At 37.4% G+C, this 25,034-nt stretch overlaps 1 protein-coding gene across 13 annotated transcripts in view; it reads left to right on the top strand.

Moving 5' to 3' along the window:
* The window catches only part of MEF2C (myocyte enhancer factor 2C), a 169,475-nt gene that overhangs the window by 88,670 nt on the left and 55,771 nt on the right, over window positions 1-25,034 (top strand). For all 13 annotated transcript variants that reach the window (XR_014296445.1, XM_082649823.1, XM_082649820.1 and 10 more), the window contains one exon: window positions 4,051-4,254. Coding sequence is in view for 12 of the 13 variants with exons in the window: in XM_082649823.1 (XP_082505949.1) it covers window positions 4,051-4,254 (204 nt within the window). In the remaining variant the exon portion in view is untranslated. The remainder of the gene's footprint in view (window positions 1-4,050; window positions 4,255-25,034) is intronic.

The raw sequence follows: 25,034 nt of genomic DNA, 5'->3' as shown, positions 1-25,034 counted from the left end.
TCTAGAGTAATTGTCAGCATGAGATGTGTGATTGTGATGCCTGCCCTTGTGCTAGGATTTAAAACTCGAGGTTAATATAGAACTTAATACTGAATGTCTTAATAAAACATCATCATTACATTTGAGGCTGTTTCAAGAGGTAAAGAAAAAAAAACATAAAATGCTCAATGTTTACAGAGTAATCTTGCTTTCCATACATATATTACATGTGAAGTCTCTTTAATTTTGAAAACTAAATGTAAATTATAGTGCCCACTTAAATAATATTGGTTTTATTGCCTTCTTGGTGCACCTTGATTGATGTAAACACTGGAAAAGAGCATCTCTTTGCCTAACTGCTGTAAAAACAGTTTTCCATCTCACCTAAGGTTCAAAATATGTTATTGAAATAGAAGTGGACTTGTCCCCATTACAAACAATTGTCAAGTTATGGAAAATGTAATCATTACAATGCATTATTATATTTAAGTATAAAAGCTCTGAATTGCAATCTTTGTCATTGAGTGGCATATTTTAAACGAAGGGTAATATCCCAGTTCTCTTAAGAAAGCTTAATGCTGAAAAACAATTTTATCTAACTGTGAACAATGAGAAAAAGCATTATAAAATACATTTTGAGTATGCTATGAAGAATATGAACATAATACAGAATTAAACTTAGTGCAATTAAGAGTAGGTCTTGAAGATATTTTCTTAAATGCTTTAATATAGTCATTGTCATTTCAGTTTTAATGAAAAGAAGCCATATGCACTGACTTTCTGACAGGTATTATTAAATAAGTATGCATTATCCAGCAGCCTATTTGGTTACACAAAAGTTGAGGAGTACCTAAAAGTAAACAAGTAGTGGCTTTAATGATATTTCTGTGCTGAAATGTACTTTGAGGGTGAGTGTTGTAACGTGCTAAATTCTGAGGTTTGAGTACAACAGAAACCATACTGTATCGAGACATTCCACCTACAGTTTGTGGTCATGAGAGTCTGATTAAAAGTGGTTTTAGATATATGAAAGTATTTTGGGTCAGTGCCTTCCTTCTGCGTTGAACGTACTCTGTAGCCTACTTCACTAAACAAAATACCAATGTGCAAGTATATTTGCATGACTAAATTGCATCTAAGAGAATTCTTAAAAGACATTTTGTATAAATCTGTATAATTAATGGTGATACTTTTTATCCATTCCAAAAAGATAGCCTTTATTTAGCTCATTCCTAATACCAATCATGACTCATCTGAATGAACCAGAATAAAAAAAGTTTCTAAAGTAGTATGATAATCAGATATGAAAATAAAACACTGGCTATGTTTTATAAGAACAGGTTAGTAAGACAAGTCAATAAACATAAAACAGAAGGTGAGACACTGGAAATAAAACACTAGCTATATTTTATTAGAAGCACTTTAGTAAGACAATCAATAAACATAAAACAGAAGGTGAGACATTGGCAATCATTACAAAGAAAAATTATCCCAGTTGCAACGTAAATAACATATCTGAGTAGATATTGACTAGCCGATGTGGGCGGGTAAATACCTAAATGCTGTATTTTCCAAAGAATGATCGGTGGGAATTCCATAGTTCAGCTTTATCTTTCTATCAGGAAGACTGTAGTAAGATCCTCAAATAGCCTTTGATCAAGGACTCTTTGAGCCACTAAGACAGGTGTATTTTGTAAGTTCTTTTCCTGTAAGTCAACTAAGAAAGGGATGGGAACTAAGATTTATTGAGCTTCTACTTTAAACACAAAGCTTGATACTGTACATATGTTATTTTATGTAATCCTTGCAGCAACCCCACAAGTAGGTGTTATCTCCGTTTTATAGATGAAAAATCAGACTCGGAGAAAAATCAAATTTGAAGAAGTTAAGTGAATTTCTCATGACTAATAAATAGCAGATCAGCATTCAAATCTAGGGTCCCCTGAATCCAGACCCCATGTTCTTCCCTTTCTATCATGCTGCCTTCAGTGCAGATGTGATTAAAGAATACAATCATTATTAAAGTGTAGATTTATCTTTTTAAAATTCTGTTTATGAGTTGCTAAATAAAAATTCGGTGGGGAAAGCTATCACAGTTTTATATAACATACATCACTTTGCTATTTCTAAAAATAGTTTTCCCTATTTCGTTTTTTATACTACAGATTTTTAATGTGTGCCCATATGTCTGCTGTTCTAGGCACTGGAGATACAGCAGTGGGCAAAATAAAAATGGTACATGCCCTTGTGGAACGTGCACCGTAGTGGAGGAGACAGACATTAAACAAATGATCACACACAAAATTATACAAGTTATAAAATATGATAAGTACTATAAGAAAAAATAAAGGGGTGATGGGTAAAACAATAAGTATTAACAGAAGTGTGGGGAAATGAGGAGACCAGGAAGTCAGCTTTTCTGTCTGCTAGTGCACACTTCCTGTCAACACATTTATTTAGGCGTGTGGGATAGGGGACATTCCAAGTCCACTCAGCGGTCTCTAGTTTGGGTGACTGAGTTTATGGTGAGATGGGGGACCCAGGAAGGGGAGCAGATTCGAGGGTGAAGGTGAGTTTGGGTTTTGGGGGTTTGAGATTCCTAGGACTTTTAGATAGACACATGAGTGGAAGACATCCATGGGGTGGCTGGAGACAAAGAGAAAGAAAAGGAGCAGGACTCTAGATTTAGGAGTTACACCCGAGTAGGTAGTAGATAAAACTGAGCTGACCTCTGCAAGATGGGTTGGATTTGAAGTTGAGGGAAAAAATTCAGTTATTATTTTCAAAGGTGACTATTTAAAAGTCAGTCAGCATTTCCCAGGGTAGATGCCTCAAAAACCTGGTTCAGAAGAATGATAGTAAGTGCCCCTCAAAATAAATAAATAAGCAAAGAAATCAACGTTCTGTCAGCAGTAAGTTTGGGAAGCAGGTTAAGGTTTAAAAAGTTCCTCAGCCTTTAATATACCGCTGTGCCTCATTTCCCAAACACATTGGACCATTGAACTTTCTGTCTTAAGGAGTATTTTGTAGAAATAATATTCTACAAAAGACCTGCTGGGAAACACTGGACCATGAAGTATAAAGGCTTATACCTAAGAATGTTCATGGTTTTTGGTGGGCAGACTGGAGTTTAATCAAGAGAAGACTGAAACTGGGGATAGTAAAATGCATATTTGCACTGGCAGGTAGAAGTATTTGAAGCCAGAGAGGGGAGCTGTTGTAGCCGGCCCATCAGGAAATGGCAGTGACAAGAGTAAGGTTTTGAAGATTAGGATGAATCGAGGAGGGAATGGTTTCAGACAGGGAGATCGTCTAGGACAGGAAGCTGATAAAGACATGAATGATAGAGATGCCTGGGAAATAGACAAGAAAGTGTGAACCTGAGAAACATTTTGAGGGGAGGAATTGTCGGACTTGGTAATAGATTAGAGTAAAAGAAGAGGAAGGCAAAGATGGCAATACAGTTTCTGGCTTGGGAGAGGAAGAAAGATACACAGAAGAATGAAACCAAAGCCCTAACAGAGTTATGGCTAAAGCACTTCCTAACTCCCTGCTGGATTTCTAGAAAACAGAATACAACTCTGTCTGAAAGTACAGTCAGATCCCTTCAGCGTTTTCAGTTCAATGGCATGAGACTAAACAGTTTTGAGAAATTTTGAACGTAGATCTAAAATACTGTGTTCATAATGTCATGTCCAGTCTTCACGTGGCCCAAAAATAAGCTCCGAATTTATAATTAAGAAATATGCTAACCCTGCTGAAATGGACTCTTTTAAATCTTGAGTTGCTCAAAGAAACATGAACAGTTCTCTGGTCACCTTCATTGAAATGCCCTACATTAAATCTGGCATTTACAGTTTCACATTCAGCAGCAAGCTAGAAATCACACATTTTCGAATTCTAAGCAGAAATTAGTTTTAGATTTATTTGCTTTCTTTCCAAATGTGTTAGTGCCCGAGGGCTCTGACAACAACACACGTTGTTTTACAAAGGAAAAAAGTACTGTTTTATTTTTAAAGGCTTGCTTTTTTTTTCCTCTTTAAAAAAACGTGTCTGCTTTCTTTTTTCCAGGTGACATTTACAAAGAGGAAATTTGGGTTGATGAAGAAGGCGTACGAGCTGAGCGTGCTGTGTGACTGTGAGATCGCGCTGATCATCTTCAACAGTACCAACAAGCTGTTCCAGTACGCCAGCACAGACATGGACAAGGTGCTGCTCAAGTACACCGAGTACAACGAGCCGCACGAGAGCCGGACGAACTCAGACATCGTGGAGGTGAGCGCGCATGCGTGCCTGGCGAACCGCAAACAGGCAGAGCCACGGGTGTTCAGACCTCCCCCCTCCCTTCCCCCCCACACAAGCACATCTTCCTTTACCTAAGATGTTCATATTCCCACAGGTGTACCCAGGTTTATCGCCCCAACTATTACTCCAACCTCTCTCTTTCTCAAAATGCAAGTTAGAGCGGTATGATAATAGGGACTACATGAATCTGGTCCTTGCTAGAAATCAGGCGCCTGTATCAGATTATTAACCTCATCCTTCAAGAGTCGTCATTGACGACCGCAGTGTCAGGCCGCCAGAACGGGGAAGTGTGGCCAGGGGATGGCTCGCCCACATTTTAGATGACTTCTCATGATTTCTTTTAAGTATATGCTAGTTTCCCAGCAAAGAAAAAAAATATTTAAAAATGAGCTCACCCCAACTTTTCATTTGTTTTTCATTTTATGTCTCTTCTTTCTATTTCATTCTTCCTAATGTATTCATGCTGAAGGAGTAAAGACAATTATTCTCCTAGAAATCTTTTCCCCCAAATTATATCATTTAATATAGCACTGTTAATATACATGGGATCAGAAATCTGATGGAAATGAATTTCTAAATGTTACTTGGTATTTTATCAAAGTTAGATTTAAAACATTGTTCCATTGTGCCAAAAATAAATAAGCATGGCGTTGAAACTCAAAATATTTTTGATTTGTTAGCATAAGTAACATTGCTGTACAATTTTAAATGCTTCTCACGTGTATCCTATTTAAATGTTATTGCCTTATAGTACCCTTTATAAGCAATGAATACTAAACCAAAAAGGAAGAGGTGTAATGAGGTATATGTCCCCGTTATACAGATATAATGCCCCCCATCTGTCTGTTTTCCTCACCTATCTATCTCCTTGTGGTTTCCTAGATTGTGACCGCTTTCCCAGAATTAAGAGAAAATAAATGCTTCGAAAGTGTGTATTCAGCATCAATCTGCCAGAATACAAGTTATTCTTGCCATTGCTTAAATTGTTTAAACTGGTGTAAGAAAAATCTAGTTCTGATCAAACTAATCCGCCTCTCACATCCATCTTCTCTTTACCTGTTATAATTGTCTAAGATTAATTCTCGTTTCTTTGCTTTTATTTGGAAGTTTTTTTAAAGTATTGAGCTGATCAATTAAATTTTTTTTAGCTTTTGCCTAGTAAGGCCAAGCAGATAATTTCAGAAAAACAAAAGTAGATGATGAGTAGACCTAATGTGGTGTGTATTTAAAATACTTTCAGATTCGCATTACAACACATTGAGTTTTTCATTGACTGATAATTTTAATTGTGGGCTTGCCTTGATCTTGAAATTTAAGATCATTTATAAAACTTACCTAGTATGTATTTCAGATAGTATTTTATTCATGTGCACATATAGGTGTGAAAGTACATAGACATAAATATTAACAGACAGTTGTCAGTTGTCAAACCTCATGAGTGCTTTCGTGTGCATGCACGCACATTTAACATAAGTTCTGAACGGAAAACAACTCTATACTCAAAACTCCGCCTCGTTACCAAAATCATTACAACAACCATTGCAGGGTAACAGAAAAATCTGAATTGGAATTTGTCATCAGATTTGAACTGCTCCAGTTCTTAATATGATGGGAAGTGCAGTAGAACCATATTAAACTAGTCGAAAATGTGTTGACTTTTAAAATTTGTTTTCTAAGGAGTTTAAAAATCTATAAAATTGTATTGTGAGGGCTTTGCTCAGGAATATACTATGTGGTTTAAAGGAGATTTAAAACTTCACATACTCTAGAGATTTTCATATTCTTGGACAGATGGGTATCTGAGGTAGACTTCTTCAAGGTCATGAGAAGAACATTGGGTTGAAAGTCAAAGGGCTTGCACTTTAACCCTTGCCTTGCACACTCTTACTGGGTGACATGAGCTACTTCTCCCGGGGCGGGGAGCAGTTTTCTCATCTCAAAAATGAAGGCAGTGAATTTGAAAGTCTGTACAATGTAATTCTTTAAAAAGCAAAAAGAGAGCAAAGTAGCAACGCCACTATTATCCTGCACTTAACATCAGTAGATGAAAGTTGTGAATCTCTCAAAATGACATTCTGAGGCTCCTAGACCAAAACTAGAGATGGTTTGATTCTTTGGATGAAAATAACATATAAGTCTAACACGCTGTGGGACTGCCCTGCTCAACTACATGAATTACACAGTCTTCACCCATTCGGCTTTCCCACACTTTAGTAATAACTGAGATGATGGAGAAAGAAGTAAAGTGGGACCCCTAAGCTTGACAAAGTTTATACCATAAAAATACATAGAGTACTCTCCAAAGTGCATTTCACTAAAATCAGTATGCTTGAGATACTTGGTGGAGAAGAGGGGATCTGGGTAGGAAGCTGCGTTTTTAGCGAGTTTCCCAATTAATTCTTATACACACTAAGTTTGAAAACCTCTAGGAGACTAAGACATAATTGTGTTGGAGGCTAAGAACTTGTGATACATCAGCAACTTGAGAAATCCATTCTTAGAATGGATCTAACACAAAGTTGAAAGTTAGGGTAGTTTGCTACTCCTGGGTAAAATTTTAAATCCTATTTATTTTAATTTAATGTAATACAGTTAACTGAGTAAGTTTAATGAGGAGCATAATATGTTTCATGAAGGGTCATTAGTTGTATATTTCCCATTTGGACCATTACCCCTCTCCCTTAGCCTTCTGAAAACAGTTTACTCACAAGAAAAAAAGATTGGCACAGAGAGAGAAATAATATGATTCGCAGCATTCAGACTGAAATACAAATTTCTGGGCCATACCAGAGTAGTGTTACAAGGTCATAGGAAATTGTGCAGCACGTGGGTGTTGAAAAAGATTCCTTCTTTTAGCAAAAAAGCTCTTTGTAATTATCATATCTTTGCTTGATAATTAGCACTACTGTTACAATGGCACAAAGACTTACAAAGACTTAATAGACAAACTGGGATCTTTTTTTATTATTATTACATTATAATGCAGCTTGAATATCTGTTTAGCTACAATATATAAATATGCCAGATTTTGTAAATGTGTTAAATTTTTAATCCATTGGTTAGAAAAAAAACAAAAAACAGTTATTGTATTAAAAGCACTTCCTTTGAAGAAAGTCCATTTTATTTAACTCTGTGACAAGTATACTAGATACTTATCCAAAATGCTAGCGTGTGAGGCTGTGGAAATTCAGTAGAGGCTCTGATGGTATTAAGGAACTGCCCCCTTCATCTCTTCCACCTGTCTAGCTCCACTCCTGGTTCTCTTAGCTGCCTTCCTGCTCTCACAGTTGATGCTGAGCTCTATTCTGGAAGGCGATGTGGGGTTGAGCCCTTCAGGATGACCTGAAGATCGCAGATCCCATGGAACATGCTGTAAGCCCATAAGGCCATTCCTTCACTCAGTGATGATTTAGCAGGCACCAGCTTATGCTCAGCACTGGTCATGGAATTCTGAACCAGGAGACAGGCATTTGTGTTAAGGTTATAAAAAATATATAAAAATCAGCTTGGAAACGATTGGAGGGCAAAGGAGCAATAATCTCTTTAATGTAGTACAAGCTACTGAAAGGAAGGCTTAGGCTAAACAATTTAATAAAACTTTCAAACAGGTCGTTGATCACCAGATCATTCCAGGTGACCCTTGGAGTGACAGAAGTCCCAGACAGGTCACCTCCATATCCAGCACATGTTTTCTAACTGCAAAACCCATATGGGAGCATCACTCAGCACCCTGCCAGGAGGGAGCCTCTCACCACTCAGTGACTCAGTGATTCTATTGAGCTACTCATCTAGTCTGGGCCAATGGCTAAGAGACTAAGTGTGGACGTGGAGTAAAACACAATGCCCCATGCTGCTCCCTGGCAAATCAAAAAGATGGATGTAACACTTATAGAAGGAACCTTTGATCCACAGCTCTCTCAGTAGAAGATTATTGGCTTTTTTCTTTTTCAGATGCAAGGATCGGCAAGAAGACAGTGTGTGTGTGTGTGTGAGAGAGAGAGAGAGAGAGAGAGAGAGAGAGAGAGAGAGGGAGAGAAGAGCAGGGGCGGGGAAGAAAGTAAGGGGAGAATGAGAGATGATATTTACGTGAAACTTTATTTTCTGTTACCTGATTCCTGTTTAGATTTAAAGACTTCTAAGAACAGTTGTTCCAGCAAAATGTCTCCTTGCACAGTAATACTTAAGGCCTGAATTGGGTCTGAAAAGGCCTTAAAATAGCTTATAAACTTCAGTGTTCCACAGTGCTACTGGAGGTTATCAATAAATTAACTACCTTTACATAGTTGGTGAAAATTAAGAACAATTTTTGTAGAAAAGCAAATGCAGTAAATAGTGGAATTGGACTTCTTTACAAACTCTGTATTACAAAATTCGTAAGTAGATGTAAAATATAAAAATATGTCTCTTTTACTTGAGCTTTCATTGTATCTAACCCAATTAAATAGGTTCCAGTTTTATACTTATATAAAAATATAGATACATGACATTATTTTTATGCATACTTTATAGATGCATATTACATAGCTGCTTTTCTTAAAAGAAAAAGCACATTCACTTATTTGTTTGGTCATTTGTTGAATTTTCATTCTTTCATGTGTTCACTGAACAAAGATTGGCTGAATTCCTGCCATGTGCTATGTGCCATGGAATGCCTGGAGATATGAACATAAACAAGGACTCTTGGTCCTTAAGATTGCTCACAAGGCCATGCATGATCTGGCCCCTGTATTTCTCTTCCTCTCTAGCCTCACCTTTTGCTATTTCCCTCCAACCAAACCCCCCCAGTTCCCATCCTATACTCAAGCCACCTAGTGATGTTTATATCCTTCAACTTCTCCAAACTTTGTTTGTTTTGTCTTCAACATTCCTTACTAGGCCTTTACTTGGCTTTTATTTATCCTTCATTCAAGTCAGGTCCCAATTTATACTTTTGGAAGTGTCCTGGAGATGCCTCATAACTTGTGTTAGGTGCTTTTCCTGTATTATAGTCATAATATGTTCTATTTTCCCTATCAAGGCACTGTGGAAGCTGTTATTCAATTGCTTGTTCCACACTAGGTTTTAAACTCCTGGAGGGCGGAGACTGTGCACATTTTGTTTACTGTCGCATCTCCTGGGCTTTAATGTGAGGTCTAGAGAATGTTAGGCCATCAGAATATATTTGTAGAAAAAAATAAACAGGGGAAGACAGTTATAATAGGATACAGCCACATGATTATCATACAGCATAATGTTATTCATTTAAAGTATGAAAAATATTTGTATAGCTCCAATGAAACAGTTTATTAAAATTTTATAAACTTTATCAAAGCACAATCAAAAACTACAGTAATCTAGACCTGTGCCATCCAATACAGTAGCGACTAGCCACAGGCGGCTAGTGACTGTCAAGTGGGACAAGGGGAGATGTAGAATGCATTGATATCCGGAAAGTTCTGTGAGACAGCACTGGTCTAGACTGAAAGATGAAAAGGGAGGCATTGAAACTAATGGTGTTTTCAAATCAACACCAGGATTAATCCTTCAATATGAAATTTGAGCAGTGCATTTCAGAAGTGAAGAACTGTGTAGCCTTGAGATTTTAGAATCCAGAACATAAGTGTTCGAGAGACACCAGTTTGGAACTAAACACTCCTCATAAAACTAAAAGCACATTTTACCCCTCACGCCAATAACCACGCAGTCGATCGGTAAGCTCACTATCTGGTCTGAAAGCACTTTCGAGTTGTCCAGGCTGACAGGGAGCACGAGCCACGTAAGCTAGGTAATGTGTGCTGTTTTTTTTTTTAAATGTGAAGCTTGTGAAGGGGAAGATGGTTAGGTCTTTCTTGTTGCTGTTTTAAACTTACTTGAAGCAACGTGGGCCAGTAATTTAACTTTATAATTAGTAATTAATTTCTTTAGAAAAGCAGTTTTTTCAGAAACTTAGAAAAATAATTTTCTTGAGCTACATTAAAAATTCTTCTTAGGTTACTATAAATTATAATTAAAATAGTTCTTACTGCGAGTAGCTCAGTAACTCTGCCCTGTCCTCTGTTAAACCAAGTATATAATTGCTTTTCAATAGATAGTATTGAAAAATGAAGAAAGGATTAGTATATTCTGTAAAGATTTAAACCTTCACTGTTGAGGCTTCTAAGGAAAATGAGAAAGAAGTGATTTTTGTCAAAAAAAAAAAGGTTTTGTATATTTCTCCTAAATTGTAATGCTCATTTTTGTTTATATATCTTTAAAAGACTTTTACTAGTCCCTGTAAATCGTATTTATATTTGTTCCCCAAAGTCTAAAAGGAGAAACGTGTCTAAAAATATATTCATATTTCTCATTTCTATCACAATGGATTTTTTATGTCAAATTTGAAAATCCATTCCTTTTTAAAAATAATGCTCTTGCTTAATTTGCATACGTTTTGTAAACATGAAAAGCTGCTTCACATCTCAGTTATTAAGAAAATCACTGTTGAACAAATGAAGTGCGTGTTAGATTACTTAAGTTATATGCACAAGGCAATAAAACTGAATTTCCTCTCATCTCTTTCATTGCATAGCTCTAATGGCTTAATACAAACACAGAGTCAACAGAAAATTGTTTAATAATAGTAGGAGCAGAAAAGACAATAGGTTTCAAAATACAGCCTTTTGTCAGTAGTGAAACTGCTTTATCATTATCAACATCACCATTTTATCATGATTATTTTATATGAACCACCTTGAACTGGAGCAGACCAAAGTCCTCATAATTTTTTTTTTTTGTCAGTACCTGAAAGTGAAAGGGGGAAACATATTTAGCCTGGATCATAATCATCAATATTTAGTGATACTTACAGAGTTCATGGCATGTAGAACTTGGTGTTGGACAGCACATTTGAACCAAATGTTGCATTCTAGCCCTTGATAGCCCCTAGGTAAAAGTAACATTGTTTGGTTTAAAACATATCAAATAAGATATCAAAGAGAAGATCATCTTTACTTCCTCAGGATTGGTATTAAATATATGGCTGTGAAATATTCAAAAGTGAAGTTTTAGGAACAATTTCAGAGCCCTGCCTAGAGTCAGAATAGAAGATAATGAGTTTTTGATCAAAGGATGTTTATTATTTCAACTGCCTCACTGCGTTTTTTAAAATTATTATTATAAATCTATTTCCCTTCCCTAAAGGAAATGATGATATTTTATTTATCTCTGTAACTCCAACTGCCGCTCAATGTATGGCATATTGTAGACATTTAATAAATATTATATATATATATATACACACACACACAACACACACATACATATTTACATATATATACATACTTACGTGTATATATAATATGTATAAACAACTTACTGATGATCATTATGGTAGAAATATTAAAATTTACCAAATTTTCTTCATTGAAGTCAGATAGGTTCTAATAGTAGTAGAAGTGAGAATCTTTCAAGCGAACCAGAGATTAATAAAGGTTGTTGCTGTGTAAGAAAAGAACAAATAGGCACAGGAGACCACATAGAAATATTCCTTGTAGTCCTGGTGGAAAGTAAAAGACTTTCAGGCCAACCTATATGGATTCCTGGGAAAAAGAGACACAATGCTAGTACTTTGGCCAGGATCTGACAAGAGATATCAGAGGGTCTCAAACAAAATGCCTCTGGCCCCGTCTGAATCACTGGGGGATCTAACTGAAAGGCTGCTTCTAATTCAGTGAACATGGGGCAGGGCCCAAAAGTCTGTATTTCTGACAGGCTCCCAGGTGATGCTGTTGCTGCTATCTGTGAACCAAACTCTGAGTAACAAGGATCCAGACTTCCCTTTCCAAATATCTATTTTCTCCAGCATGGAGTTTGAAAGTACGTTTTTGAACATTTATCATACCGTAAAAAAAAAGATTTTTTAAACCCGCTATTTGGTGAAACTGACTCTTGAAAGCAAGTGTGTTAACATTTTTGGAAGTACTACAGTATAAAAGGCCTGTCATCACACAGTGAGGTGAGCACTGCTTCTCCTGGCCACCTCCCTTGTGAGTGCCCATCAGCTGGTAGTGGCTCCCTAGAGCATGTGTTGAGGGAGCTTCTGAGTTCCAGACCAGACTCAGCAGGCAAGTGTGACATGAATGGTTGGGGGTGTGTGCTGTGGGTACAGGGAGTAGTGGCAGCTATGCTTTCCTCATTATCCTCATGAGCAAAATAATTCATAGGACATTCTGGGAAAAGACTCCAGACTCGATCATTAAAAGGACTATAATTAGGCAAACGCTGCATATGCATACAACAGATTGGGTGGATAGATTATCTTATTGGAAATATATCTCATTTTACTAATAGCTGTTTGGGATGTTATCCAGTCATGTCTCAGCGGCATTTAGTGTATTCTGTGTTACCCTGAAGTTTAGCCACCTGATGGAAGTTTTGAATAAGGAAAAAAAAATTCCCTGTCAATTATTTCTAAAGGTCATAGAGTTAATGACTAGCTGGGAGGTTAATTAGATTCTGAAAGCCTCTTCATATCAATTAAATCTCTTATCTTTATGTTTTAGTAAATAAACTCAGTAACTGTTTAGAGCTACTGTTTTAGGATAAGAAATGCTGTAAACAGTAAACCCTAGGATGGGTATTTGTTTTTTTTCCTCACAAATGATAAAACATTATTACAAAAAACCTTATGTATGAATTGCAAACAGTAACTCTTATTCAAGAATTTCTGAATTAAAAACTTTATTTTTTGAAATACCATGCAGATTACTCCTTAGTCATAAATGCCATCACTATGACCTCAAGAAAACCATTTAGGGGAGAAAAACTAAGATCAGAGTTACCCTGAGAATGAGCTGCAAATCTAAATCCAACCCCCCTCTCTGTTCCCCACTCTCTGTTCTCTAAACTTTTGGTTTGAAAAGTAAACTTTTGGTTTGAAAAGTAACCAAACCCTTTTCAAGGTTACTTGTACACAGTTGTGAATAAGTAGTATATTTAGTGCTTATGGCTGACAATTACATATTCAGTCATTTCTATCATGTGAATTCTCTTTGGATAATATCACCAGATTTCAGATGAAATGCAACAGATCTGCACTAATCATTAAGGTACCCACTAGCTGCATGTGCCTATTTACATTTTAATTCATTGAAATTAAATAAAAAGTTTAGTTCTTCAGTCTCACTGGCCACATTTCAAGTGCTCCATTGCCACATGTGACTAGTGCCTCCCGTATTGATCAGGATAGGTACAGAAATGTTCATCACCCCCGGAAATCTTCTACTGAGCAGCCCTGATGTAGGGGTGAAACTGGCAAATCTAGCGTTCTTATTCATGAGGTAACTAGCATGATGGTTGATGGATACAGCCTAATAAAGGACCCGTAAACTGGAGAGGCTGCATCCAGCCATTCCATCTTTCATTTCCACGGCAGGCATTGGTTGTGTCCCCACTGGGTGTCAAGGTCTGTGCCAGGGCAGAGAGAACTAATTAGGAAAGCTGGATCACTCAGCGTTTACTCCCAGGAACAGAATATTTGTTAAAGTAAATGGGGTTCTGTGGAGTGAGATGAGAGGATGGAGGGAACACTGAAGCTGAAGTTAACCCGAGGAAGAAGAGGAAATGGAGGAAGGGACAGGAAAGAGACGCAGGGGAGCAGAAGCAAGACAGATCAACTCTAAATTTTTCCACCAGGAAGGGAACGCGCAGGCGTGCACAGGTTCTTCTAATGTTTCCTAATTACGTATGCGGGGAATTTTATCTTCAACTGGGCTTCGTGATTGGGTTCTCCTTCAGTGTGGTGGTTCTGAATTAATTTCACATGGGGAAAAAGAAAGCTGCAGAGTGATTCCCTAAAGAATGTTTGTTGATGCATCATCATGAGAGTTTAAATCTTACATTTGGGAAATGGAACTTTAAAATTCCCACAAATTTGGAAAGAAATTAAGTTCCAGTTGTGGCACCACACATTAGTTCTCTAACGTGGGGCGAGTTATTTAACGTTCTCGGGCTTCAGATTCCTCCTCTGAGTATTGTCGACCCTGACCCATCCTTCCTCACAGGGCTGTGGTGATGATTACAGGCCATAAAAGATGTCAGAGCCCATTGTCAACTGTTAAGTTAGATAAGGTGTTTTTATTTTCAACATCAAGGGAAAAGTTCAGGTAATTAAAACTGTTTTACCAAAGGACAAAGAAGAAGCAAATTAATAGGTATATTAATTTTATATTAATAGGTGTATCATTTAATAAATATTGCATCCTTAAGTAACTATAGCATTTATATAAATTAAGAAGATCGAATAAAGGCCAATGAATTGATTTTCTTCAACAAGCATTTGTGAAATGTTCCCTATGTGCAAGGCATTGTGCTGAGTGCATTAAGAAATGCGGCACTGGGGCTTCCCTGGTGACGCAGTGGTTGAGAGTCCGCCTGCCAATGCAGAGGACATGGGTTCGTGCCCCAGTCTGGGAAGATCCCACATGCTGCAGAACAGCTAGGCCCCTGAGCCATGGCCGCTAAGCCTGCGCATTAGGAGCCTGTGCTCCGCAACGGGAGAGGCCACAACAGTGAGAGGCCCGGGTACCGCGCCAAAAAAAAAAAAAAAAAGAAAAGAAATGCGGCACTGATTATGATACGCCACAGCCCTCCAGGGCCAATACCCCATTGTGGACACAACATGCACAGTATTTGTTCTCTCATTCAGCAGATATTGATGAACGTGAAGGCCGTGTGCCAAACATTGTGCTAGTTACTGGTGATGCACCGTGACTCTTCTATCCCAACAGTCTGAACCACGATAAGACTGAGAGTGCAGTAGGATAACTGAAGGAAATGAAAGTAATTACAACTGTGAGCACCTGACAGCATCCACCTCTTGCTGGATTACAGATGAAAGCACAACTTTGATAAGCAGAGTAGGTTGATAGGCTAAGCCAATCTTCAAGACATTTATTCCCATTTAAAGTAAAAGTGAGACTAATAAAGGTAATGATATAGAGATATATAAATGCCTGTGTACACACACACATATCTATGTGTATGTGTGTTGGGCTGGCCAAAAAGTTCATTTGGGTTTTTCTGTAAGATCTTATGGAAAAACCCAAACAAACTTTTTGGCCAGTCCAATATTTGTAGCAGCCTTTAATTTTGTTTCCCATTGGTATTGGACTTTTTAATATATGGTTTCTCTGTAAACGTGGTTACAATTTTTAGGGAAATTCTATAGAATACAAATGTTTGAAAAATGCGGTCAATATATTATTACCTTTAAGTTTGATTAAAGGGTCTCTGGTGTTGAGAAAGGAAACCTTAAAGTTACATTGGACATCCTCCTCTGAACTTTACAGATGAGGTTCCCCCCACCCCTCTTCCTTAAATTCTAAAACATGCTACATCTGGCTGAGAGGCTGGGAAATTGTTACATGCCTGTGTAACATTCTTATAACCTAATAGTTCTACAACTCTTCTCGCAGTTTAATCATTGGAGAATGTTCTTTGTTTTTGCAGTCACTGTTTCACATAGTAACAGCTTGTTGTATTTTGGTCTGTTTGCCAGAGGGAAGGTTTATTTTTAAAACCCTGAACTCTGAATTTTTCTTTATTTTTCCAAGATTGAAAGCAGCTGAAATGCCTGGAGTTACAGGTTGAAGGCTGCTTTACAATATGTGAAGGGAAGCTTCTTTCCCTCCTCCCTTTGTGTGTGTGTGTTAAAATTTTTTCCTAACAAATGTCTTCTAACTGGTAGTTGTCTAAAAATAGAAAACTGCCTAACTAAAAATAGCCTGGCTCTCTTTCGAGCCAAGGAAAATGGAGAGGAATAGGCGTGGAATAGAAGGCTGAGTAATCCAGTTCTATTCATTCAGAGAAACCTTTGAGAATGCGGGCGATGATAAAGTGCCCTCCAAAAACCACAGGCCTGACTCTCCCTTCAGACTTCTAGGTGCCAATAAACATTTTAGCCCCAGGACACATTTTTTTCTTTCTCATAGGTTGTAAACATTTTCTGAAAGACAAGGCTTTGTTTCACAGAACCTGACAAACTGCCATAACTAACTAACTTTCCTAAGGTCTTAAAAATTCATATTTATAACATGTATTTTAAAAGAGCATTTTAAATGAAAGTATTGTAAAATAATGTACATAGTGTAATAATTAGGAGGCAACTGTTATAATAAAAACCGCTTACTGCTTGCAATTAAACTTGAAACTTTAGAGTTTCACAGAAAGAAAATTATCCTGTGACTCATTGTAGCTAAAGAGAGCAGCTGACTTATTTTAGTTTAGCTCCCCTAGATGTAAAATTCTCCTGTTAAGTATATATCCCCTTGATATACCAATACTTAGTCTCTTTCTTACAACTATAGTTTTCATCCAAGCAGATTTTCACTTTTAATTTTTTAAATGGAGTAGAAACTACTTTGAAAAAGAACATTTTGAGAGTAGGATGGCTGTCAGTTTAGAGAAATGGAATTCTGAGTAAGCCATAAAAAAAAAAAATACATAAGGCAGTTTTGCAATGGTAATGCTTTTTTTTTTTCCATTTTGTTTTGCTTCAGTAATCTGAATAACCAGGTCAAACATAGCAACAGGGTGTGGAAATGTCAGCACAGTTCATGGGGTTATACGGGTCTGAGCATTGTTATGTTCAGTTCCTGTAATGCTGCTGGTGATAAGACTCTTGAGACAAAGGACGATAATTGATGGAAAGAGACTTAAATCATTGCTAGAAGAATCAAGGTCCTTGTATCTGTGTACATCGACTCTTTTGGTCTCCTTCCGTCTTGTAAAGCATTTTGTCATCTTGCATGGTGGCCCCCTACTGCTCTTTGTAATGGATGCAGACCACAAGTGATTCCTTCATGCCGCATACAGGGTGTAATTGTGTCTGTGTGGTGTATTAGTAATTACCAAGCTGAATTCCCATATTGTATCTTTACTGCAGGCATGGAAAAATAGGACATACAACCCTGCATAGCCATTTTCAACCTAGATAGTGAGCCACTTAGAGCTACATTCCAGAGACAAAGCCTTTTATATGCACACTTTTTAAACAAAATTTTCATTGTTGAGTCATTTGTGCTATGCAGGATAAATTCAGTTTTGGAAATAATTACCTTTGATAATATATTCACTTCTGACTTTTTAGCAAAGCCTTTGTAATATGGAAAATATTGCTATTTTAATTGCTAAAAAATCATTTTAGCGTTACTAGATAACAGTGATACAAGCTAGAATAACCATGCTAGACTATCATATGGAGAGAACAGTGCATGAATTACTACATAGAACAAATTGTATAACATTCATAAACATTAAATAATATAATTGTTTTATTAGCACTTTTACCTTACATAGTGATATTTTCATATATAATTTATCCGTCTTGGCTCAAGCATTGTTAAACTTCAGAAAAAGCTGACAAATTTTTGTTACAGTGAGCAGATATAAATTAATAATGATTTCTTTGCTATAAAATTTGCATCCATTCTTTATATATTTTGTAACCAATATTGATTTGACTACCTCCTAATCATTGAGGATTTGCAATGTCTACAGTATTATTTATCTGTAATAGAAGCCAAAATAACACAAGCAGGATGGTTTAAACATGAGAAGGTGTGTTTATTCTATGCAGCAAATGCTTATAATGACAGTTGAAAACTATTAAATACAATAGCAAAGAAATTAATATGGCTATTTCATTAGTGATAACCAATGACATTAGATTTATTTTGTGAATTATCAAAGCATGCAAGGTTTTAATTCCATTTTTACCTCCAACTTTAAAAGTGGGCTTCCAATATGTATATTTTAGAAGTTTACTTCCACTTTTATCTGTAGATGTTTTTATTCTAGCAATAATTGTTAAACTCCTAGGATGTACAGAACTTTATAGTGATGCTAGGAGAGATGTGTTTGGAAGACATGATCTGTGACCTCACAAAACTTACAGTCTAGCTAAGGTAGAAAATACACATGTGAATCAACCAGACAAAACAACATAACAGGCATTATGAGATATTGGGGCGGGGGGCAGCATATAACGTAGTGTTTGGGAGCGTCAATCAGTTCGCAAACTGGAGCTAAACTGCCTAAGTTCTTATCCCTCTCCACTGCTTACCGGTTGTATATCCCTGGGCAAGTCACTTAGGCACTCTTCGTCTTAATTTCCCCATTTGTAAATGGGGTTTAATAATAGTACCTAGTACATAGTTATTATGACAATTAAATGATTGAACATTTTTTAAATGCTTGGAACAGGGTCTGGCACATAGTAAGGTTTATGATGATGATACCTTGTAATCAAGTAATAACTATAGGAAGTAGAATATTTTAAAAGTCAGGGAAGATGGCCATGATAGGTAGTCACTTTTAGGCACAAACAAGTCAAGTGCAGAACGGTGGTTATGAATTGATGAAGAGGATGGGGACAAACCTCTCAAAAGACCAATTATGCAAAGATCCACAAGAAGAAAGGAGCAAGGGCATGAAAAATATTGGTTTGATAAGAATAGAAAGTTAGGGCTTCCCTGGTAGCGCAGTGGTTGAGAGTCCGCCTGCCGATGCAGGGGACACGGGTTCGTGCCCCGGTCCGGGAAGATCCCACATGCCGCGGAGCCGCTGGGCCCGTGAGCCATGGCCGATGAGCCTGCGCGTCCGGAGCCTGTGCTCCTCAACAGGAGGGGCCACGGCAGTGAGAGGCCCGTGTACCGCAAAAAAAAAAAAAAAAAAAAAAAGAATAGAAGGTTCACGTACAGAAGGAGCAGTAAGAAAACTGGCAAGGGAAATGAGGAAGAGGAGGAAACAGGTAAATCACAGGTAAATGTCTGGTGCAGAATTAGGTGCAATACGGGAGGTATGAGAATGATACTGTATGGTCTCAAGCAGTAGAATAGCATAATGACAGCCAATTCTTGAGGAAGATTCTACTGGAAAATGTAAATAGATAGAAGCAATATAATTGTAAAACGTAGATGTGCCAAAACATTTTAATTTTTATAAGTAACATGTGTATGTGTACATGCTACAAAGCCTAAAACTTTTCATTATACTTAAATATTTAAGCCATTTATGTCATCCTAAAAACATCTATGATTATAATATTAAAAAGTTGTTTTTGAAATACGCATGTAATTTCAGTTTGCGCTGATAACATGCACATGGATTTCTCTGACTGAAGATGATATGTCAGCTGTAGTGTCTCAAAGGAGCAAATTATAGAGACCTCAGCAGGTGTATTTAAACTATATAAGTTTCTCTAGATTAAACTGAAGAAGAAATCAAAATCTATAAATTTTGAATTTCCTAATGAAGTATGTGCACTTTGAATGACCACATAAACAGGTCAGGATTCTGGATACAATCCTGCCAAATGTAAAAACTCTATCCTTACACTTTCACGTCTATAATCTAAAAGTCCAGCCTTTTTGTTGTTGTTGTTTTTACTGAAACATAGTTGATTTACAATGCTGTGCCAATCTCTGCTGTACAGCAAAGTGACTCGGTTATACACATAGAGACATTCTTTTTTCGTATATTCTTTTCCAGTATGGTCTGTAAGACAGTGCATGGTGTGGGAGAAGGAACAGATGCAAGTTCTAGAGAGTCAGACAAGCGGGTTTCTCCCACTTTCATAAACTCCATTCTCTTGGGCAAGTTTCTTAATCTCTGCTGAAGTTTAGCTTCGTAAGCAGTAAAACAGGGATAGCAAATCTTGCTTTTGGCTTTTTTATAAGAATTAGCTTATATAAGTTACATATATAGCCATTAGCACATGTTGGGCGCATGATGCCCATAAACATGTTATTTCCTTTCTTGCTGCTCCTTCCTCCTGCATGTGTAAATGTAGGCAGTATTTTCTAACTTTCTACTCTCTCTGTCTCTCTTTCTCTCTTTCTCTCCTTCTCTCTCTCTCTCTCTCTCTCACACACACACACACACACACACACACATTCATACCTTGGACGTTGACTCTTCAGTATATCTTGTGATTACATTCAAACAAAATGTCACACTTTGTAAATTGTTACATATAATACTTGTGTAATAAAGTCATGAAATTCTTCAGAGATAAGATCTTCACTATACAGATTTTAAAACTAGGGAAAAGGAAGAGAAAGGGAAAAGCTAGGAGTCACAAGTAACTCTATTAACTAAAGCCAAAACAATTGAAAGAAATAGGTGGAACCCTGTCAGATAGAGGGGCTTGCCCAAGTTCCGTTGGTGAACTCTGGTAAATAGAGTTAGGATAGAATTTATTTCCTGGTGTTTCTTTTGAACTACTATGTATCCAGGGAAGAACAGAGTGAAAAGAGAGAAGGGGGGTTGGGGGGTGGGAGGGCATGAGGGGGTGAGCTTGATTGAGGTTTTAAGGCAATGAAAGAAATTAGCAAAGCTAAGACAAGAGGACCCTACACTACTAGTTTCTTTTCTGATGCAAAAACAAATAATTGATTTCATTAAAATACTAGCCAGCCAACAGTGTTTATTATGATGATACTGTTAGCAATAAAATATATCTCTCTTACATCATTTCTAGCTTGTATCTTTGCCCTGACTCCCTCAGTATTTTGATGGCAGTAACAATACATGCTCTTGGAAGTGAGCCAAGCACTCTAAAGCATTACACATTTGGCTTAGTTCCAAGTGAACAGGTGTTTTAAATATTCCAGTCACATACCCACAATGTATATTGCTACTGGGCAAAGGATATTGTTTCTGATGTTTGTTTGACACTCTCCTCTGAACCACACCTATTTTGCACTCTGAAGACCTAGCAGAGATGAATTGTGATTTCAGGAAAGACAACCATCAGAGCCCTAATATTACCTATAGGAGGTGCAACAAGTTTATAGTTCTGAACTCTGCCCCTGATATCTGGTTACTGAGGCCAGAGCACATGCTGATCAACATTCGAAGAAATGAGGAAACATTTTAGTGCTTTCCATGATTGAGTTCCTACAAACATGAGATATTTTATTTATATCAGAGAAAAATATAGTAAATTATATGATAGCAAACTATTTGTTACATTATGATTAGGGAAAGAAATTTGTTTTCCATTAGACACCGTCATTCAGTTTGCAAACATCCTAAAATAAAACAACCTAACTATTGTGGAATTTAAATTATGAAAGTGAAATATTTCCTTCTAGGGGAAAAAGATTAAAACAGCTATGCAGAAATACATCTACCCAGAAATGATTCTGAAGATCTTTTCAAAATTCTTAGCTTCATGGTATAGTGCATACACAGACACACACACACACACACGTGCAGTGCATGTTTTCTAGCAGATGAACTCAGATATATAACTTCCATCTTCCTGTGTACCAGTTCCTATGTCAGATCAACAAAACTTTCATTGATTTCTATCTGTCCCTTTAGCTTCAGCAATGGAGTAATGTAATCATTTGGGGTAGGGGGGCTTCCTAACTTCTCCCAGACATCTGCTTTGACTTCATACCTCATCTCGGTATAGATTGGATTCCTCTGACCATTAGTCAATTATGTGCATTACCTTATGGAAACAGATTTTGGACAGTGTTTTGCTTCCTCTTTTAATGATACTGTTTCCCCTCATCTTTTAACAGTGGACTTTAAAAAGAAGTGGGATTCTATTCAGAATGATGGTGATGGCTGTTTGAGGCATTTTTAAACCATTAGGTGGTTAATATGTGGTTAATATTATTTATTCAACAGAAAATTGACTTTAAGCCTGTGTAAAAAGCCACGTATCATAATTGTAAACTTCTTTTAAATGTTATGCAACTTTGTTTAATTTCAATTTTCAAAAAGTCCAGTTTCCCATCTGAGAGACTTGTGTGTGTTGGCCTGGCTGGGGAATCCTCCAGAGAAAACAGGGCAGCTAAGCCACTGCGGAAGCAGAGTGGGTGACTGTGGGTGGCATTTCTCTGCTGAGTCAGGTCCGTGCCAGCCCTTCCCCAGGCTTTTACTAACAGTGAGGATTTTCTGACAAGATGCAAAACCCAAGTCTTGTGGTTCTTGAAATTCTCCTGCAGTTTTCCCCTTTTCCTTGGGACTGGGAAATTTTCACTTAAGGAGATCTCACTTCTTGCTCTGTCTTCCTGTAACTGCTGGAAAAAATTGGGAACTCTTACAGTCGTTCCTTTTACTTTTCCTCCCATCCGGCCTATAAAGTAACAGGGTTATCTGTATCATTTTGAAAACAAAGGAAAGGAAAGAGCTTATGTACCCATGTTTTAAAAGAAGAATTTTTATAATGCATACAGATCTCTCCTTGATCCTGTAGCTCTGCCCAGAGAGAAACAATAGTTTCTCCATAAAAACATGCATTTCTTCTCTTTTCCCCAACCTACCCCCCTTCAACCCTGCAACAATGTCATCTCATAGTTACCAGCCTTGCATCACTTATCTACTCAAGCAAATTGAAGGGAAGGGCTGAGCAGTTAGAGCGTGAATCTAAAGAATATACGCACCAAAAAATATAAAGCAACCTTTTTTCCTTAGGAACAGAAACTTTTTCCTGCAAAGTATTGTTTTAATAATTGCAGCAAACCTACACTTCACCCAGGTAGATACAGCCAAAACGTTATTGCAAAGGACTTCCTTCCTCATCTTAAAAATATAGGAGTTGAAAAAATTAAGTCACCTTTCTTTCCTTAGGTTTTCAACAATCTCCCCTTCATTTTCATTAGGTAGCTGCATCCAAAATATTATTGAAGGGGCCTTCCCCTCTCTGCAGTGGATATTCCAATAGCACAACAGGGAAAACGTTTTAGATAAGCTCATTCATCAGAAAATGAATTCGATTACAAATGTATCCCTTTAGGGAAAAATAAGATTGGTCAAACATTAACCAATTTCGCCTGAGAGTAAGTGTTCAAAGGACACATAGGTATAATTTAGGCAGTCTTTATAATGGGGCGAATTTGCAGAGGCGGAATAGTGAGATAGCTGAGAGAGCTAATTCTGGAGCTTGGACATGAGTTGGTTAAGTTGCTTCTACCACTAACTAGCTTGGTGGACTTCAGCAAGTTCTGGAACCACTTCGCCCTTCTTTTTCTTCATCTGTAGAATGACAGTCATAGTGGAGGAGCGGCTGTGAGGATTAAAAAAAGATCCATGCCAAGCTACAGGCTCAGTCCCTGGCATACAGTATGTGCTCAATAAATGGTAGGTGTTATTACTGAGGACCAGATTCAGTTAAGGCGAAAATTAATATTTTGATAGTGCGGGAAGACTGGTTTAATTTCCTCTTTGCGCCATAGAAGAGGAAATGTTGTTTTTATAATCACCTAATGAATAATATGGAAGAAATTACTGCACAGATGAAAAATCTTAGTTCACCACTGAACTAACAAAATCACTGAGAATTCATAAGTTACGGAAGTTGAAATACCAAACTTAAAAATCAGGCTGCAGTATATTTCCAGTGATAATGCCTGAAGTTATTAAAGCCATCCTGGCTACAAAAGCAAGCAGCTACCGCCACAGGGGCCTGGAGCCCAAGGCCACACAGACTCATCAGAGAAGGCCGTCTGGGGCCAGAGGACAGAGCAGTCTGTGAGGCCGGCAGCTGCCACTTGGCCTCACTGAGTTAGACAACAGGTGCTGAGCCGCTGCCAGGGGTGGGTATCAGGATGAGTAAACTGGCCGATGGCCCGTGATAAAGCTTTATGTTAGATCATAAAGTGCTGAGCCCGCATACCAGGAGAGGCCAGCTTACATACCAAGGGGGATCACTTGATGTGCTCACTTGATTATTTTTTCCCTCTCTCTTTCACAACACCTTTAGCTTGTCTCTTTCACTCATTTTCATTCCCTCCCTCCCTCTTTTCCCACTGTGTATTTTCTATCTATCTCCTATTTATCCTCTCTTTCTCTCCTTCATTCTTGTCATTACTTGCCTTAAATATTTACTCTCCTTGCCTTTCCGATTTTCATTTGTCAATACTCTCTCTAGCTTTTGTAGCATCTTGTGAAATGCAAGGTGACCGAATACAAAAGCTAAGAATGTTACTTATCTGTGTAATGTATGACATCATGGGAAATGTGATTTTATGAACCACCAGTTGGTCCAAGGTTCTGGGCCCACAGATTCATATATAGATAACATTCATAGCATAAACAAAGTGAATTGAAATGAGTTTGATTTTAATTACTAGGTCATTTAATTTAGACACATAAATTTACAAAATTTAAATTTGCACATAAAATAATAAGGTGACAGCGTATGTAGGCCTTGATCAGCACTTGATAATAATACTAGGCTTTCTAAGACATTTCTTATGAATTTTATCTTATTTGTAAATATTTAATGCAGAAGGGAAGATCCTAGTTTGCCATAATGGAATGTATCTTGGGTATTTTCAGAATCCATTTGTAGATGGCCTGTGGCCTATTTATTTCTAATTATTACCTTCAATTCATAATTGTCTACACTAATGAGAAAGGACCCTTCACATCAAAACTATAAAATAGCAGGAACTACAATGTGAGTCAAGGAGATAGCAACCCCCAATAACAACAGAGCCAGGAAACTAGAGGGCAAGTCCCTGTGGAAAGTTGAATAAAGAGTCCTGACTTTGAAATGCTACTGGCATTCTTGATGTCTGTCCCATAGATGCTCTGGTTATTTTTCTGGTACCATCTGGAAATAATTATATTGTTAGGAAAGCGAATAGAGAGGCCTTTTGACTAATGAACTCAAAATTCATATTAATTTATGAAATTCTAGGTGCCAGGTGCTCTGATTGGTCCTAGGGATTCCCAGATAAAGGCGCAGCCCTGCCCTCCAGGAGCCCAGT

Source organism: Grampus griseus (genome assembly GCF_964374135.1).
Source record: "Grampus griseus genome assembly, chromosome: 3".
Taxonomy (NCBI): domain Eukaryota; kingdom Metazoa; phylum Chordata; class Mammalia; order Artiodactyla; family Delphinidae; genus Grampus; species Grampus griseus.
Note: the sequence above shows the minus strand (reverse complement) of the source record. Positions and strands in the feature narration are given on the sequence as shown.